Raw genomic sequence first — 16,496 nt, 5'->3', positions numbered from 1 at the left:
TGGAGCCAGATCACAGGTCAGCGGGTGGCAGGGCAGGCAGCCCGGCAGAGGCCATGTGACATCCACCCCAATGCTAGACCGCAGCTCCTGGCTACTCTTCACTCTCCCCAGGTGCCCTTCCCTGTGCTTGCTTCTTTGCACACCTGCCCTACAGGCCTGTGAGTGACTGTGACCTAGGAGTACACCTCAGAGCCACCTGGGCACAGGGCCAGTGGGATAGCTCAGTGGGTAGGGTGCCCTACCAGAAGCCGCTCCTGGTGGTATGCTTGCAACCACAACCACATCCCAGATCAGACCACAATGGTATTCCACTCCACTACCTCGTTTATGGTGTGCTTGCTGTGTGCCAAGTTCTGTACCAGGCTGTGGAAAGATGGCAGAGGCAGCCTTACCTCATGGAGCTAGGTGGGTTGAAATTAACCACCCTTCCAGAGACATAGTGGGGTCTTGAGAGTGCGGTGGGGGGGGGGGGGGCGTGTCTGTCATCCAACCCAGCAAGTGCTTTGAAATGGGCACTCCTCCTACCTTGCAGGGCACATTCCTGGAAGCCACTTAGTGAAGGTTGACATCTCTTCACACTGCACCCTGGGGTATAAACCATTATTTCCACCACTTCAGACACTGAGCATGAGGCTCTGGAGATAGTTACTGTCATCAAAAACAGCTTCCAGGAGCAACCTCCCGCTTCCGGGATCAGCCCTGTCCATTCTGTCTCCTCTGTATTTGCAGCTAACTGGCTTATGGATGAGACAGAGGAGGCAGAACAGCCATGAGGCATACTGAGTTCTTCCTACAGATGAAAACAGCCCAGGCCTCTGGAGGAGAAGGGCAGGGTCATGAGCCACCTTAGTTAGCCTGTCAGACACCACAGTGCACAGATGCCAGGGCCAACGGCTTGACCCACTGTCCTAGACTCCCAGTGACCCTGCCACACGCTAGACTGCCCAGCAGTTCCCATGGACTCTGTTTATACCGCACCCCCACTGCCCTCTCCAAACCCAGACGGGAAGCACACCTGCCAAGTGGGCAGGAAATGAGCAATGCTAGAATTAGTCGCAATAAACAGCACCCCCACACACACCGCAGTGGTCTGTCTCCCGGCCAACAGCATCAATTTGCTTTGGGAATGATGCCAGCTGGTGGCAGGGGTAAAGGTGATGGTGCCTGCTGCCAAGCAGAGCCTCCGCTGGAGTGCTTGCTACGAGACCCTGGGCCCCGGATCATAATGGACCATCCCTTTATTTTTTCTCTCTCTGTATTTGCTTTGAAAGGGTTTTAAAATCGGACAGTTGGAGGGAGAGCTCAATTGAGACTGATTCATACTGGCTGGCTCCGCCAGGAAAAAAAGCCCTATGAACCAAAAAAATCAATTTCTGCTTCAGCTTATTTATGCATTTATTCTCCTCTTCGTTCTAGAGGGACTGAAAGGGAATTAATTAAGGGCGCTACATATTGTCTCTGCCCAGTGACCCTGGCCACACAGTTGGGGCTGAGCCAGCCTGCTTCGGGGCATATTTGCTAAGCAATTAAAAAGCCTGCTTCTGCTGGACTCTGGGGTCCCTCCCTTCTGTCCGCCCCACCTGGCTCCCCATCCCTTCCCCATCTACAGACTCATTCTGTCACCCTTCCAAGTCTCTTCAAGATGCAGGACAACGGGGAGAGTCACGGGAGCAAAGGAGCCCTGGTCGCAGAGTTTACAGACCTGAGTTCAAGGCCAGACTCTGCTGGTTTCTGTCTGGGTGACCTTGGACACGTCATTTCAACGCCCCAAACTTTAGGCTGATTGGTCAAATGATGCCACTGCCTGTCATAGTTAGTCTGGGTTTTAACAGTTGCCTCTTGCCGACTGTGGACAAAGTGACAGGCCCCGTGTGAAAGGCTTTGCCTGTTTTCTCTCACTGAGTAACACCAGCAGCACTGAGAAGTAGACACTTCTATCCCCATCTTGGCTCTGATACAGTGAAGGCCAGAAAATACATCAATGTGCATAGCAGAGCTAGGGTGTGCCTAGCATGCACAAGGTCCCGAGTTCAATCCCCAATACCACAAAGAGAAGGGTGGGGTTGTATGGGAGATATAAAGCCATCTGGAAGTTTCCATGCGAGAGAGCAAAGCCTGGATCCAGAAGGGCTCATAGCCAAGCCTGCATCCAAACCTAACTGACTGTTCCCAGCTGAGTAAGCAAATTTCACATTTAGTCTCTTAAGAAAAAGGTCCAGGGATGCTTGGTTCACAGGACTAGCCACTCGATGAAGTGGGAATGCATCTCTAAAGAAGTTAGGTACGTGGCTGGCCAGGAAACAGTAGCCATGCAGGAGCTTAGGCTACAGTCGTTATTACCCTGTGTCTCAACACTTCTGTGGCTGTGATAACTACCATGGCCAAAAGCAACTTCCGGGGGAGAAAGGGTTTACTTCACCTTACACTTTATAGTGTATCCATCTCATCTTCTGAGAGAAGCCAAGGCAAGAACCGAAGCAGAACAGGAACCTGGAGCAGAGGCCATAGAGGGGCGCTGCTTCCTGGCTTGCTCATCATGGCTTGCTCAACCTGCTTTCTTATAGAGCCCAGGAGTGGCACCACCCACAGTGGACTGAGCCCTCCCACACCAATTGTTCATCCAGAAGATGCCCCACAGATTTGCCTGCAGGCCGAGCATGTTTTCTCAACTGAAGTTCTTTTTTCCAATGACTTCAGCCTATGTCAAGTTGGAAGGGAAAAAGAAAAGAGCAGGGCACACTGTGTTTCTCTATTATTAGCCTGTGCTGTAATTAAGCTATGAATTTAGCTATTAGCTTCCTCTTAGTCAAGGCAAAAAAAAACTAAAAGGGGACACATGGGGACATGGAGATGCCAGCTCCACAGAGAACAAGGCCTTCTATCAACCCAGCTTGTGTGGTCTGCTTAGGCCTAGGCGCTCTGTTCAGACTTAATCAGCCAGCTGAGTCTCAGTGTCTCTGGCCTTTACTCATTAGAAAGGTCAGGCTGGAGGCTGCTGTGGAAATGCCAGGTAGGAAAGATCTTTATCAGCTTGAACTGAGAGCTGTACTGGGGAACCCCAGTGGGGAGTTCTTCAGATAATTACCGCTGCGACTTTTGGTGCACGCCTGGGGACCCGAAGACTCAATTAAGCCACAAGTCTGGAGCCTTCCATCTGGTTAGTTTTACATGCTGCAATCTCGTGGCTATTAGCTGATGAGCTTCGTGAGCCTGGCATGTGCTAATCGCAGACACAGAGAGCCACCACAGTGTGGAGTTAGTCAGCCCCGCCTGACCTCTGCAGAACTCAGATGGAGAATACTGCCCCCTCTCCAGTGTGCCAAGGAGCAGGAGAGGCTAGTGTGTGCGGAGCCCAGAACCATAGGGCCCAGTCATCCAGCAGGCTCCCTTCCTACCTGACGGCATCTCTCCCCTTCCTCTTCTTCTCCTCCTCAATCTCTACTCTTAGCTCCCTCACTTTCCTTCTCTCCTCCTTCCTTCTCCTCCTTCTCCCCACCCCACCCTCTGACTACTATCTCTGTTTTCAATTTAATTTAAGGACTCTGACACAGAGTACTGGTTCAGGAGGCCCAGGAGGCCCGCCCCTTGCTGACACGCACATCCTTGCTCTTCCCACTGTCCCATGAGGGTGGTGCTTGGCCTTGTATGGTGTACCTTCCCTGCGGGCTCCTGAGGTCCTGCCCTACTTAGGGACACCCTCAGCACAGCTCCACCTTGTGGCTTTGGGGGACACCCTTCACAGAAGAGGAGGGCCCAGCAGCCACTTGCCATGACCAGGTCTCAGAAGCCGACTTTTAGAAGCACCTGCTGGAGAAACTGCCTTGCACTGAAAGGCTGTGTAGAACTCGGCAGCTGTTCAGATTTCCTGAGAAACGGCCACCAGTGTGATCCCCGCTTTCGTTTTCCTGGATAAACATTTATTAGGCACTAAATCTACAAAGTAGGGAAGGGATTGATAGTTACCTGTTGATAGACAGCTGTGTGCAGACAGTCTCCCAAAGAACCATCCCGACAGCCTGAAAGCTCAGGGTTCTTGGGACATTTTCCACATGAGAATATGGCTGAGTGCGGTATTAGTCTCTGTTGTGACCCAAATACCTGACTAGTGGAGACTTACAGAAGGAAGGGCTTATTTTTGGCTCATGGCACAGTCCAGTCAAAGGAAAGGAAAAGAAAGTTACAGCCGTGTTCAAGGTAGGATCGTTTTCTCTAGGCTTAAGGGGAGCCACTAGCGGCTGGAGATGCTTCTGAGGTGGGAGTCAAGGCTTAGGAGGTCCGTGGACACTTACTCGTGTTCCAAGGACATTGAGAGACCCAGGTCGTGGCAGTCCTCAGTCCTTCTAGCATCCAAAACTGGCAACGCAGGGCTGCCCGGGCAAGGGATAAGCATTGCTCTCCATCAACAGCCACATCGGCCGTTCCAAAAAAACAGTAAAGCGTTGCAAAGCCTTGTGCTGTCACAGTTATTCGGGCAGAAAGAAGGCTAAAGCAAGAGGAATATGTGGGTCCGGAAGTTCAAGACCCATCTGTACAACAGAGTAAGACCCCATCTTCTTTAAAATGGGGAGAAAGCTAGGTATAGTGGTGCACACCTTTAATCCCAGCCTTTGAGAGGCAGAGGCAGGTAGAGCTCTTGAGTTTGAGGCCAGTCTGATCTATATGTGGTCCATGCTAATCATGGGTACACCATAAGATCCTGTCTCAAAGAAATATATATAGGTAAATAAGTAAAAATAAAATATATGCAAGGGGAAAAGGTTGCATGCATTTCAGTGGCAGGGAATTCATATAGCGTGTACGAGGCCCTAAGTTTAAGTCTCCTTGCTGCCAAAATGAAATAGCAAAACAAAATAAATAAATAGTAGGTGTGGTAACTCACGCTTGAACTAAGGGAGAAGAATTGCCACATTTAAGGCCAGCCTGGGCTACAGATGAGCTCCTGTCTTAAAGAGAGCAAACCTGAGAGCCAGAGAGCCAGAACGTGAGGGGGTGGGCAGAAACAGGTGGATATTAGCATCTTTCTAGAGTGGCAAATATGTAAGCTAATTAGCCTCCCTGCTAACTTGCTGTGTAAATTCTTCCATCACAAACACCCCATAAATGCTAATGAAGTTGCAGCAGATACTCCTTAAAGTGCTGAACGGAGCCCCCAAGAGGTGAAGAAACAAGAAAGGACTAGAAAATCAAAGGAGGTATTGGGAGGGTGTGAGGGCACAGGCTGGTAACCCAGCCCTTAGGAGGCTGAGGCGGAAGGAAACAAGCCTTGGGCTCAGACCTCATGCCTAGAAGAACAGCACATTACAGTTATCGAAGCCATAGATTTAAAGGCTGAAAGTGAATAGTAAAGAGCCAGAGATGTGGTGGCACACTCCCTTAACCCCAGCACTTGGGAGACAGAGGCACACATATCTTCATGAGATCGAGGTCAGCCCGATCTACAAATCCAGTTCCAGTTCAACCATAGTGAGATTCTGTCTCAAAAATAAAACAAAACTAAACAAACAAACCATGTAGAAAAAAGCCAGAGGGGTGGCAGTGCAGAGCCCTTTGACCCCAGCATCCAGGAGGCCCCAAAACAGGAGGACCATGAGGTCCAGGTCAGCCTGGGTTTCATATAGAGATTCTGTCTGAAAAGGAAAAGGATAGAAGAAAAGGAACAGATGAACAAGAGCTTGGAAGAATAAAAATAAAAAATGAGAGATTTGAAAATAAGCCAAACGAAACTTCTAGATATGAGAAAGCAGGGTGGAAACCATACTGGGTGACTCAGTAGCAGGTTAGACAGAGAAAGAGAGAAACCACTGCGAGATTCATGTGTAGAAATTACCCATGATGCATCATGAGGGGAGTAAGGGAATGGAAAAGAGGAAGTTTCTTAGACATATAATGCGAAATCTAAAAGAAGAGCAGAGGGGAGAGAGATGAATGCCTGAGGATTTTCCAGAAGTAAGTCCTGAGCTGCAGGGAGTAACCATGCCTGGTTAGTAGGCTCTTGGGAATAAACACGGCTCACCTCGAACTACTAAGCAGGGACTATTTGTGCAGAGCAGTGGCCACCACCTTTACTCGTGTGCACAAACACAGAAGCAGCCAGTCTATTCCTAGCTAGATCACTGTTGTCAAATGTTATTTTAAGAAGTATTACATTTGTTCATGCTGTGGAACATTTGTTTAATGATGCAAAGATGTGTTGCTTTCTTTTATGTTGCATTTGTTTAACTCTGTGAAGCCGTGTCACTTTGCCTGCCTAAAACACCTGACTGGTCTAATAAAGAGCTGAATGGCCAATAGTTAGGAAGGAGAAAGGATAGGTGGGGCTGCCAGGCAAACAGAATAAATAGAAGAAACCTAGAGAAGAGAAAATCGAGGCACGAGAAAAGAAGGGGTCAGCCACCCAACCACACAGCCAGATATGGAATAAAAAGGAAAGAAAAGATACACAGAAATAGAGAAAGGTAAAAGCCCAAAGGCCAAAGGTAGATGGAATAATTTAAGAAAAACTAACAAGAAACAAGCCAAGCTACGGCCAGGCATTCGTAAGAAAGAATAAGCGCTGGGCGGTGGTGGTGCACACCTTTAATCCCAGCACTTAGGAGACAGAGGCAGGTTGATCTTTGTGAGTTCGAGGCCAGCCTGGTATACAGAGTGAGTTCTAATATAGGGTCCAAATCTACACAGAAAAACCCTGTCTCAAAACAAAACAAAAAACCCGCTGTGAGATTTATTTGGGAGCTGGGTGGTAGACCCCCAAAGAGCCAAGACTAAAGAATAAAAACAACCAATTACAGACCAGAGTCCTCAGTTTACGAGAAATTGTATTTCCAAATTATCCACACTCAATTAAGGAACATTGTGGTGCATGCCTGGAATCCTAACACCTGAGAGGTGGAGGCTAGCTCTGGCTACATAGTGAGTCTGGAGCCATCCTGGCTAGGTGAGACCTGGTCAGTAAATAAGTAAGTAAATGTTAACCTTTTTGATGGAAAAGCCTAGATCCTGTGTGTCAGAATACAGACTCCAACCAACAAAACCGGTCCAAAACTACTCAATTTAGCGTCAGGCAGAGTCTTAAGGCAAGGGCTAAAAGCCACATTCTTTGCCACGGTAGCACAAGAATGGTCCCTAGCCCGGCTACTCATCTTGTTCCCCTCTGAAACCTCTTGAGCTGGGCCTGCACAGTCCACAGCACTATTGTCTTCCAAAGTCTCAAAGACTTCTACCTTCTCTGAAGAACAGCGGAGTTGGGACGGTCACAGCAACGACCCACTCCCTGGTACCAACTTCTGTCGTCGTTTTTCTTTGATTGCTGTGATGAGACACCATGACCAAGGCAACTTATACAGCCAGCTGTTTAATTTGAGGCTCCTGGTTCCATAGGGTTAGTCTTTATGACCACCATGGTGGGGAGGAGAGCTGTAGGCCAGCAGGCATGGCACGGTAGCCATTGCTGAGAGCTCTGTCCACAAGCATGAGGCAGAGAGAGCTAACTCGAAATGTCATAGGCTTTGGAAATAGCAAAGCCCACCCCCAGGGACACATTTCCTCCAGCAAGGCCACGCCTCCCAACCCCTCCCAAACAGTTTCATCAGCGGGACATCAAATATTCAAACATATGAGTCAATTGGGTGGTTCTCATTCAAACCACCACAGTGCTACTAAGAACCCAAAGGCTAGGGGAATAGCTCTGTGTCAGAACACTTGTCTAATATGTACGAGGCCCTGGTTCCCATCCCCAGTGATGAAAAATAACAGAGAGAAAATGTGTAGTAGGTCATGGGCCTCTCTTTCTCTTTCTTAGCCGTACCTGTCCACCCACTTCTATTTGACATGTGGGGCAGATGTACCCTCAGCTTAGTCAACAGGTATCAGTTTTCTTGGAATTTTCAGGATGCTAGGGTATCTGCCAGGGTGCCAGGCTGTCTCTCACAACCGCCAAATGGGAAGTAGCCGTCATCATGGGTACCTGTGGTCGGCTTGTAATAACTCAGTTTCAGAAGGCATCATAGTTGTCAAAACATTTAATTCATAATTGTATCAGATCACAAAGAGAAGTGGAATAGGTGAGAGGGAGGTGAATTGTAGAATTAGCCAAATCCTTTTTGGTACTCATGTGACCAGGACAGCTTCTGTAGGTCTCTGAGGCTGAATCTCCCATGGTAGAATGGAGGAGGTCAGCTTACTCCCAATATCACTTGGTCCTGAACTTTTCTTAAAGTCAGAGGATGATGGTTAAAAAATAAAAAGAGAGGGCTGGAGAGATGGCTCAGTGGTTAAGAGCATTACCTGCTCTTCCAAAGGTCCTGAGTTCAATTCCCAGCAACCACATGGTGACTCACAACCATCTGTAGTGAGGTCTGGTGCCCTCTTCTGGCCTGCAAATATACACACAGACAGAATACTGTATACATATTAAATAAATAAATTATAAAAAATATTTACTTAAAAAATAAATAAATAAAAGATAAAAAGAGAGCCAGGCATGGTGGCACACACTAGGTGGCTGAGGCAGGCGGATTACAGATTCAAAACCAGCCTGATATGTATGTTGTGTGTGTGTGTGTGTGTGTGTGTGTGTGTGTGTGTGTGTATACTCGCTCTCATGGGGAAAAAACTTAAAGGGGGTAGGTAGGGTGGGTGTTAGAAAGGGCAAGATGGCTCCTAAAGTTCCTGTAGCTGCAAACGTGAGGACCTGAATTCAGATCCACATAAGACCGCCAGGCTTGGCTGTGCCATCTGTGTCAGAAGACAACTGAGGCCTCAGAGTTTGCTGACCAGTCAGTCTAGCCAGTTGGTAGGCACCAGGTTCAGTGATAGATCCTGTCTCCTAAAGATAGGGAAGACAGTAACTGAGGAAGCCACCCAGCATCAACATCCAGCCTCTACCCACATGCACATACACATGCATGTGCTACATGCATACACCACACACACACACACACACACACACAAACACACACTTCTTTTAAAGGAAGTCAGGTATGGTGGTGTATGCTCTTATTCCGAGCACTCTGGGGCCAGAGGCAGGTGAATCCCAGTGAGTTCTAAGCCTGTCTATTTTTATAATGAGTTCCAAGCCAGCAAGGGGCTACAAAGTCAGACCCTGTCTCAAAAAGGGGGAAAAGAGGCCTGGAGAAATGTCTTAGTGGTTAACAGCATATAGTAGTGCCCTTTCAGAGGACGTAAATTTGATTCCCAGTACCCACGTCCAGCCATTCAGAACTGCTTGTAGCTCTTGCTCCGGGGGATCTGACAGCTTCTGGCATCTACTGGGCCCTGCACTCATGGGCACATACACCTGGACATACATAGATGTAATTTTAATGATACTAATAAAATATTTCTTTAACGATTTATTTGAGTAGCCCAACTCTAGAATCCGCACACTCCCAGTTGGCCAAACCTTAGCTTGGCTGTCACCAGACAGCAGCAGGAATACACAGCTGGCAGTGGCTCCGTCATGTGGTCCTCTCACTGCCACGGAAACACACAAGTCACAATCGCAGTTGGTGTGATTTGTTTCCCAGCCATGAAGCTGGCCCCACCAGTTGCTTGAACCAAGGCAGACCTAACTTCAGCCCACCTGGGGAGCAGCCAGGAGAAGCCAGATGGAACAGATTAATTTTGAGGTTCCTGGGGTACAGTAATAGCTGTCTCGCTCTGTGCGGGTATCAAGAGAGCAGAAATGAAGGCTTAGGGGGCCTTTTAAAGACTCCATCTCAAATCCTGATCAGATGGCCAAACAGGTTCCTCTGGACCATTTCCTGCCAGTGTGAGCCTCCCATGGGGGCAACACTGCAGCCAGAGCCCGCTCCTCCCAACTCATCTCTCCCTTTATAGCTTCCTCCCCCTCCATGGCATGCGTGTGTCAGTATCTTTTCAATGGACTTGGTTTGTGTTTGACACAGCTCAGATCCTCTCCAAAGCCTTTCTTGCAAATCTACAGCTGGCAGATGCTGCCCCTCCACCCCCCAGCCTCCCCAACCCCCCCCTCACCCGCACCCCACATTCCCCTCTTATCACTCTCTGCACAGATGAACCCCTGATGGGAGGGACAAGATTCATCGACTTTGCAGGTCTGACTTGAGACGCTCTGGGCTTTCCAACTGAGAGAGTCTCATTCCTGACGTGACGGGCATGTGGGAGTGTGCTTATGCCTCTCTGGCCATTTGGGGAGCCGTCCAAAGCTCTGTGAACGTCATGAGTATATCAGTCTCCTTTTAGAGAGGCCCGCTGTGGGGACAGGGAGACTAAAGGAAGTCAGAGCAGGTACGGTGGGTTCCATGGGTGAAGCTGACCCCCTGTGTTCTTTAAATGCTTGGTTTTAGAATTTATACATCCATTCAAGGCTGACCCTGGGGAAAGTGTACCTTCTGGGTTTTGGATGGGCCTTAGAAAAAGTAAAGGCAGCTGTCTCTAGACTTTTAGGAGTGCCATGAGGTGCAAGCTCTGTGCCAGGAGTCCAGGGGGCAGCCGAGAGGTGTAGGCTGAGAGCAAAATGGTGACAGAAGTGAAGGAAGAACAGGCAGCCTTGGCACACACTATTTAATCCCAGCACCTGGGAGGCAGAGGCAGGGGGATCTCTGTGAGTTCGAGGCCACCCTGGTCTACAGAGCGAGTTTCAGGACAGCCAGGGCTACACAGAGAAACCCTGTCTTGGAAAACCAAACAACCAGAAACAACAGCAAAAGTGAAGGACCAACGCTGCACCGTGGCATGGATGTTCTTGACGCCACTGAGCAAACTCTTGAGTGTTAAAGGTTTATTTTTATTCTTTCGTTAAGCGTAGGGGCGTGAGTGCCCAGACAATCCAGAAGAGGGTGTCAGATCCCCTGGAGCTTGGGGTTTTGGTTGTGAGTTGCCCAACTTGGGTGCTGGGAACTGAGCCAGGGTCCTCGGCAAGAGCTCTTAACCACTGAGCCCTCTTTCCAGTCTCCTGAACTGAACACTTTAACACATGTGGTTGACTTGATAGAGTGCTTTCGTAGCATGCGTGAAACCCTGTGTTCCATCCCCAGAGCCTCATTAACTTGGAGTGGTGGCCTACTTCTGAAATCCCAACATCAGGGAAGTAGAAGTAGAAAGGTCACCCGTCCAAGGCTATCTCCACTCCGTAGCTTGTTCTAAGCCAGCCTGGGATGCACGAGGTCCTATCTCAAGCTAAACAAAAATGACAAGATGGGAAATGTTCTGTGTGTTTTCTCACATCCTCTAGGGATGGAGGATGGCTATGGCAGAGCATCTGCTTCCTGTGCACCTGAAAACTGGCTCTGTGGTTAGAGCACTGGGCTGTACTTGCCGAGGATCCAAGTTCAGTTCCCAGCACACACATCAGGCAATTCACAGCTGCCCCTAACTCCATAGGATCAAATGAACCATCTTCTGGCCTCCACATACAACTGCACATACAACTCATGTACATATTCACGGACAAAACACTTAAAGAAAAATAAAACATTTTAAGAGATTTAGGAGCAACAGTGAGATACTCTTCCATGGCCTGTCTCCAGTTATCATTCTTCAATTGCTCTGTTGGGGTTTGGTTTTGTTTTTGAGATAAGGTTTCATGTATCCCAGGCTAGCCTAAAGCTAGCAATATAGCCAAGGATGGCCTTTGTATTAGTTACTGTGTCATTGCTATGAGGGGGCAGAATGACCAAGACAACTTATTAAAGTAAGCATTTAGTTGAGGGTTTGCTTTCAGTTTCAGAGAGTGAGCCTGTGATCATGGTGGAGAATATGGAAGCAGGCAGGCAGGTGCTGGAGAGGTAGCTGACAGCCATATTCTGATCCGCAGGCAGCAGGCAGAGAGCCAGCCTGGAAGGCCACCTCCAGTGACACACCTTCTCCAACAACACCTCCTAGTCCTTCCTACACAGTCCACTAATTGGAGACCAAACATTCAAATATATGAGCCAATGAGGGCCATTCCCATTCAAACCACGACAACCTTGAACTTTTGATCCTCTTGCAAAACTCTGCCTCTCTGATGCTGGGATTGCAGCATCCACCAGCACGCTCAGTTCATTTGATGCCGGAGATAGAGCCCGGTTGCATCGTCAGCCTTGACTCCCATTTCTGATGGATAGATCCTGGGCTAGAGAGTAACAGAACTGGTAAATGCAAAGAGACCAGTGGAAGGAAGGGTGCCTGACCACGCATGGGATGACAGGAAATCCTAGAGCGGAGGGCAAAGGCTTGACTGGCAAGCTTTCCTTTTCAACGGGAGGCATGATGCCTCCTTACTGCCAAAGTTATAGCAGGATGTAGGACCGCCCACCCCTATGGTAATAGCAGGATGGAGGACCACCACCACCATGGTAATAGCTGGATGGAAGACCGCCCACCCTCATGGTAATAGCAGAATGAAGGACCACCCACCCCCATGGTAATAGCTGGATGGAGGACCACCCACCACCCACCCCCATAGTAATAGGATGGAGGACCACCCACCCCCATGGTAATAGGATGGAGGACCACCCACCCCCATGGTAATAGCAGAAAATGAATAAGATCTAAGGAGTGGTTGGAGAAATTCAAGCACAAAAGCTGCCCGTGTCTGTGACTTCTGAACTTAAAAGATCATCACACCCTTTTATATAAAAATATGAATATTCATAAGCCTGGGGGTGGGGGTGGAAGGCACATGCTAAGCCAGTGCTCTACTGTTGAGCTGCATCCTCAGCCCTGTGGGTCTGTACTTAACAACTCAGACCTTCACAAGAGGGAAAGTCTGAACCAGAAAATGACTTTGGCAGACTGTCCCCACATCTAAAGAATGCCAGGGCTGTTAAATGCTCATCTCTGGCATCTTTACTTTTTACACTTACTTACTTACATGTGTGTGTGTGTGTGTTGTGTATGTGTGTTTGCTATGTATGTGTGTGTATATGTATGTGTATTGTTTGTGTGTATTGTGTGTGTATGTATGTGTACTGTTTGTGTGTTGTGTGTATGTATGTGTGTAGTGTGTGTGCGCGGATGGGGGATGTATGTGCACACACATGCATACTCGCATGCCTCTGTTCACAGGTGAAGGTCAGAAGACAATTTGACTTGTTCTCTCCTACTCTGTGGGTTCCTGGGATCAAACTCAGGCACTTTTACCCACTGAGCCATCTCCCTGGCCCTCTGGCGTCTTTTGCTGGTCTTGAAAAGTGGGTGCATTCTATGCTGATTCCACATCCTGACCCCAGATCGCGTGTCCTTAGGAGGGGCTGCTGGACACTGAAGGTGCAACCTGATCAGGATTTTTTTTTCAATGCAGGGACAGAAACGCCTACACAAGCACATTAACCCTGAGTGATGATCCCAGCCCCTCATAAGGACGTTTCTGTACCTCGCCTAGAAGGCCTAAATTATCTGGGGTTCAAAAGTTCCAGCCTTTTTTTAGGGGGTGGACTGGTTGACTGTTTTCCAGGCTGGCCTTGAACTTGCTATATTGGAACTCTCGATCCTCCCACCTCCACCTCAGCGGTGCTGGGACCACAGGTGTGTGACACCATGCCCAGCTTTATTGCTGCCGTGCCTTTCTCACAGTCCTTGTCCCTGCCACAGCCTCATCCTGTCCTCTCCACTTCTAGAACCTTCGGAGGGTGGGTAATGTTCTCGGACCGCCCATTCGGGATTCCACAGTGGATGGTTCTTGCAGCTGCCCTGAACTAACGTCTGGTTTCTGAGAGCCTACCTTGTAGTTTGTGTTCAGGTTTTACCCCCGTTGCAAAGAACAAATCTTTTGAATGCAAACTCGTCCGAGAGCAGAAAGAAAGGTTTAGTGAGGCGACTGCCGGCTGGGCTTCAGGAATGGCGAAACGCGTGTGCAGTCCGTCCTGGTTTGCGCTCACTCTGGACTACCATAGGAGGCTCAGTGACTAGGCTGAACTAGTCTCAGTTCAAGGGCTTTTAGGCTTTTGCCAGGGCTCTCCCTGGATCTAGCAATGGCTCAGAAACCCTGCTATTTTTCCTGTTGGCCACAAGGAGGTGTGGCACTCCACCAGCTGTCCCATGACAGAAAGGCCACTCTCCAGGGAGATGGAATTCCCTGGGGCAAAGGATGCATCCAAATGGCCCACCCCAGAGGTCCTGGCCCAGTGGTGACCAGAGATCCACACAGTTTGACCTTCTTGGTTACTGCATCAGAAGACAGAATGGTCCCAGGGACCTCACAGCTATCCAGGTACCCTGGGTTGTAGTCCTTGCTGGATTCTCTCTAGCTGTGTGGCCTTGGGCTGGTGCCATCTCCTCTCAGGTCATCCATGTTCTCAGTCAGTGTGAGCTTTTGGATGCTGAAAGGATGCCCTGGTTCCAGCTTCAGCTGTGCTACCTGCTGTCTGTGTCACTGCGCCGGTGTTAACTGTGACAGCGACACTTGGCAGGAATAGATCAGGTATGTAAGGGTCTGAGTCAGGGCCTGGAGCCCTGAAAGTGCCACCCCCCCATTGCTGTGTGTGTGTGTGTGTGTGTGCCCCATTGCCGTGTGTGTGTGTGTGTGTGTGTGTGTGTGTGTGTGTGGTGTGTGTGTGATGGGATATTTGTTCGTACTGACACTCCAAGACTACTAATTAAGTTTACCTTGAATCAGAGGATAGAGTCAATGATTGGCTGACTGGAATTAGCTATAGAGATTTTGGAGGACCCAGATGGGGGACACAGGGAGATACAGTGAGGCGCTTAGGAGATTCTCGGCTTTTTAGATCTGGGAAGTGTGGAGAGTTAGGGTCAGGTGATCGTTCCTCCACCACTCTTTGGATCTATCAGGTTTTTACCCCAATATCTTTTTACCTCAATTACCCCAATAGTAATTTTTATTAATAGAACAACATAGGTAAACACTTCGTATGTATATCCATGTGCAAGTATGTATGTGTATGTGGCAATGATCGCCTTTATCATTATTAAGCCCCCTGCCACCCCAACCTTCCCCCATCCCATCCCACACATGCACCACCCTACCCCCTCCCATCGGGACCCACTGTGGCATAGACCACTGACAGACTCTGCCGGACTCTCTCACCAGATTGCCAAGGGATCATCGAGGATGTGGTCCTTCTGGGCGCACCGGTAGAAGGGGACCCCAAGTCCTGGGAACCGTTCCGGAAGGTGGTGTCCGGGAGAATCGTCAATGGGTACTGCAGGTCTGTCCGAACCTCATGCCTTGGGGAAGGAAGCAATATTTCCTGAACACCTAGTGCCCCATCACACCCTTGCTGGAGACAGGAAGCCTCTATGCTAGAAGATACCAGAAGCTGGCCACTGGCTCTCAGTTGTGCAGCCAGGGCCAGGGGTTCAGATCTGGAAAGCATCTCACCCTGCAGGATGACCGTTGACAGAGGAGGGTCTCGTAGTACTCTCCACTCCCCCACCCCCGTCAGGCCCAAGGTCACCTGCAGGATGACTCAACAGATTAGAACTGCAGGGGAAGTGTGGGGGTGGCACCTGAGGCTGAAACACACCAGGGGGCCAAACGGGAGCCCTTTAAGGCTAGGGCATGCACGCGTGTCATTGGCAGTGGAATCCAGGCTCTGTTTTGGAACATGATTTCTGAGCAGGAGCGGGAAGATGGAAGAAGCCGCTGGCAGTATGGAGAGCCAGCACCCTGGGTAACAAGACCTCTGGCAAGCAGGGGGACTTGGAGATCCACTGGAGGGGGGGTCAGCCCTGTTTGGACTTGAGGAGAGGCCCTCAGAATTTCATTCTGCACAATAACCTCAAGCTCCCACAAAGCAGCGCCCCCATCCCAAGCTTGCAAGGACATCCTGTATGGCACAGGCCGCAGGCTGGTTAGCCATACAAATCGCGAGCCTCATAAACCACCACAGGCACAGGTCCCAAGGGCTTTGGATAAGGGACCTGCAGTGAAAACACAGGATGATGACCAAGTCACCTGGAGAAGATGACGCTCTAAGCTCAAAATCAAAGAGCAGCCTAGAAGGAGGAGACGGTGACTGTTATCTTTTGGAGGCAGGTTCTCCTATAGCTCAGGCTGGCTTTGAACTCTCTATAACCAAGGATCCTTCTGCCTCCACCTCCCAAGTGTTGTGATGCACAGACATGCACCACCAGTTCTGGTTTATGTGGTGCTGGGATCTAAAGCAGGACTCGTGCGTGCTAGGCAAGTATGCAGTCCACTGAGCCAAGCGCTTGCCTGGGTCTCAGGGACCCAACTTTAAATATTATAATTTAAGAAAAAATTACACATATATAATATGTACATATATATGATACATACATACATATGAGGGACCTGGGGCAAGTGGCTGCAGGTTTGAGCAAAAGTGTGCAGCCCACACTGTAAGGCAATGCAGTGCTCAGAGGTCAGAACTGGAGGGGTGGGTGAACCAGAGGCTCTGGGTGACCACTGAAGGCAGAGGGACAGACAGTGGAAGGCCTATGATGGAGGAGCCTGCAGGAGAAGAGCAAATGGTGGGGTTCCCCTTTAAAGGGATTCATCTCAGGAGGGGGCACCAGGTGTGGGTCAAAGCCCCTCAGAGTGCCAGCGG

At 49.4% G+C, this 16,496-nt stretch overlaps 1 protein-coding gene across 7 annotated transcripts in view; it reads left to right on the top strand.

The window, feature by feature from the left end:
• Positions 1-16,496, top strand: part of Tmco4 (transmembrane and coiled-coil domains 4) — a 77,218-nt gene that overhangs the window by 55,194 nt on the left and 5,528 nt on the right. For 6 of the 7 annotated variants that reach the window (XM_048443380.3, XM_048443376.3, XM_048443379.3 and 3 more), the window contains one exon: positions 15,014-15,131. In XM_048443380.3, coding sequence (XP_048299337.3) covers positions 15,014-15,131 — 118 coding nt within the window. Of the gene's footprint in view, positions 1-15,013; positions 15,132-15,505; positions 15,612-16,496 lie in introns of all 7 variants that reach the window. The other variant, XM_085690392.2, reaches the window with a different exon arrangement.

This window comes from Myodes glareolus, chromosome 6 (genome assembly GCF_982192425.1).
Source record: "Myodes glareolus chromosome 6, mMyoGla1.1, whole genome shotgun sequence".
Taxonomy (NCBI): domain Eukaryota; kingdom Metazoa; phylum Chordata; class Mammalia; order Rodentia; family Cricetidae; genus Myodes; species Myodes glareolus.
This window is presented reverse-complemented; position numbering and strand designations above follow the sequence as displayed.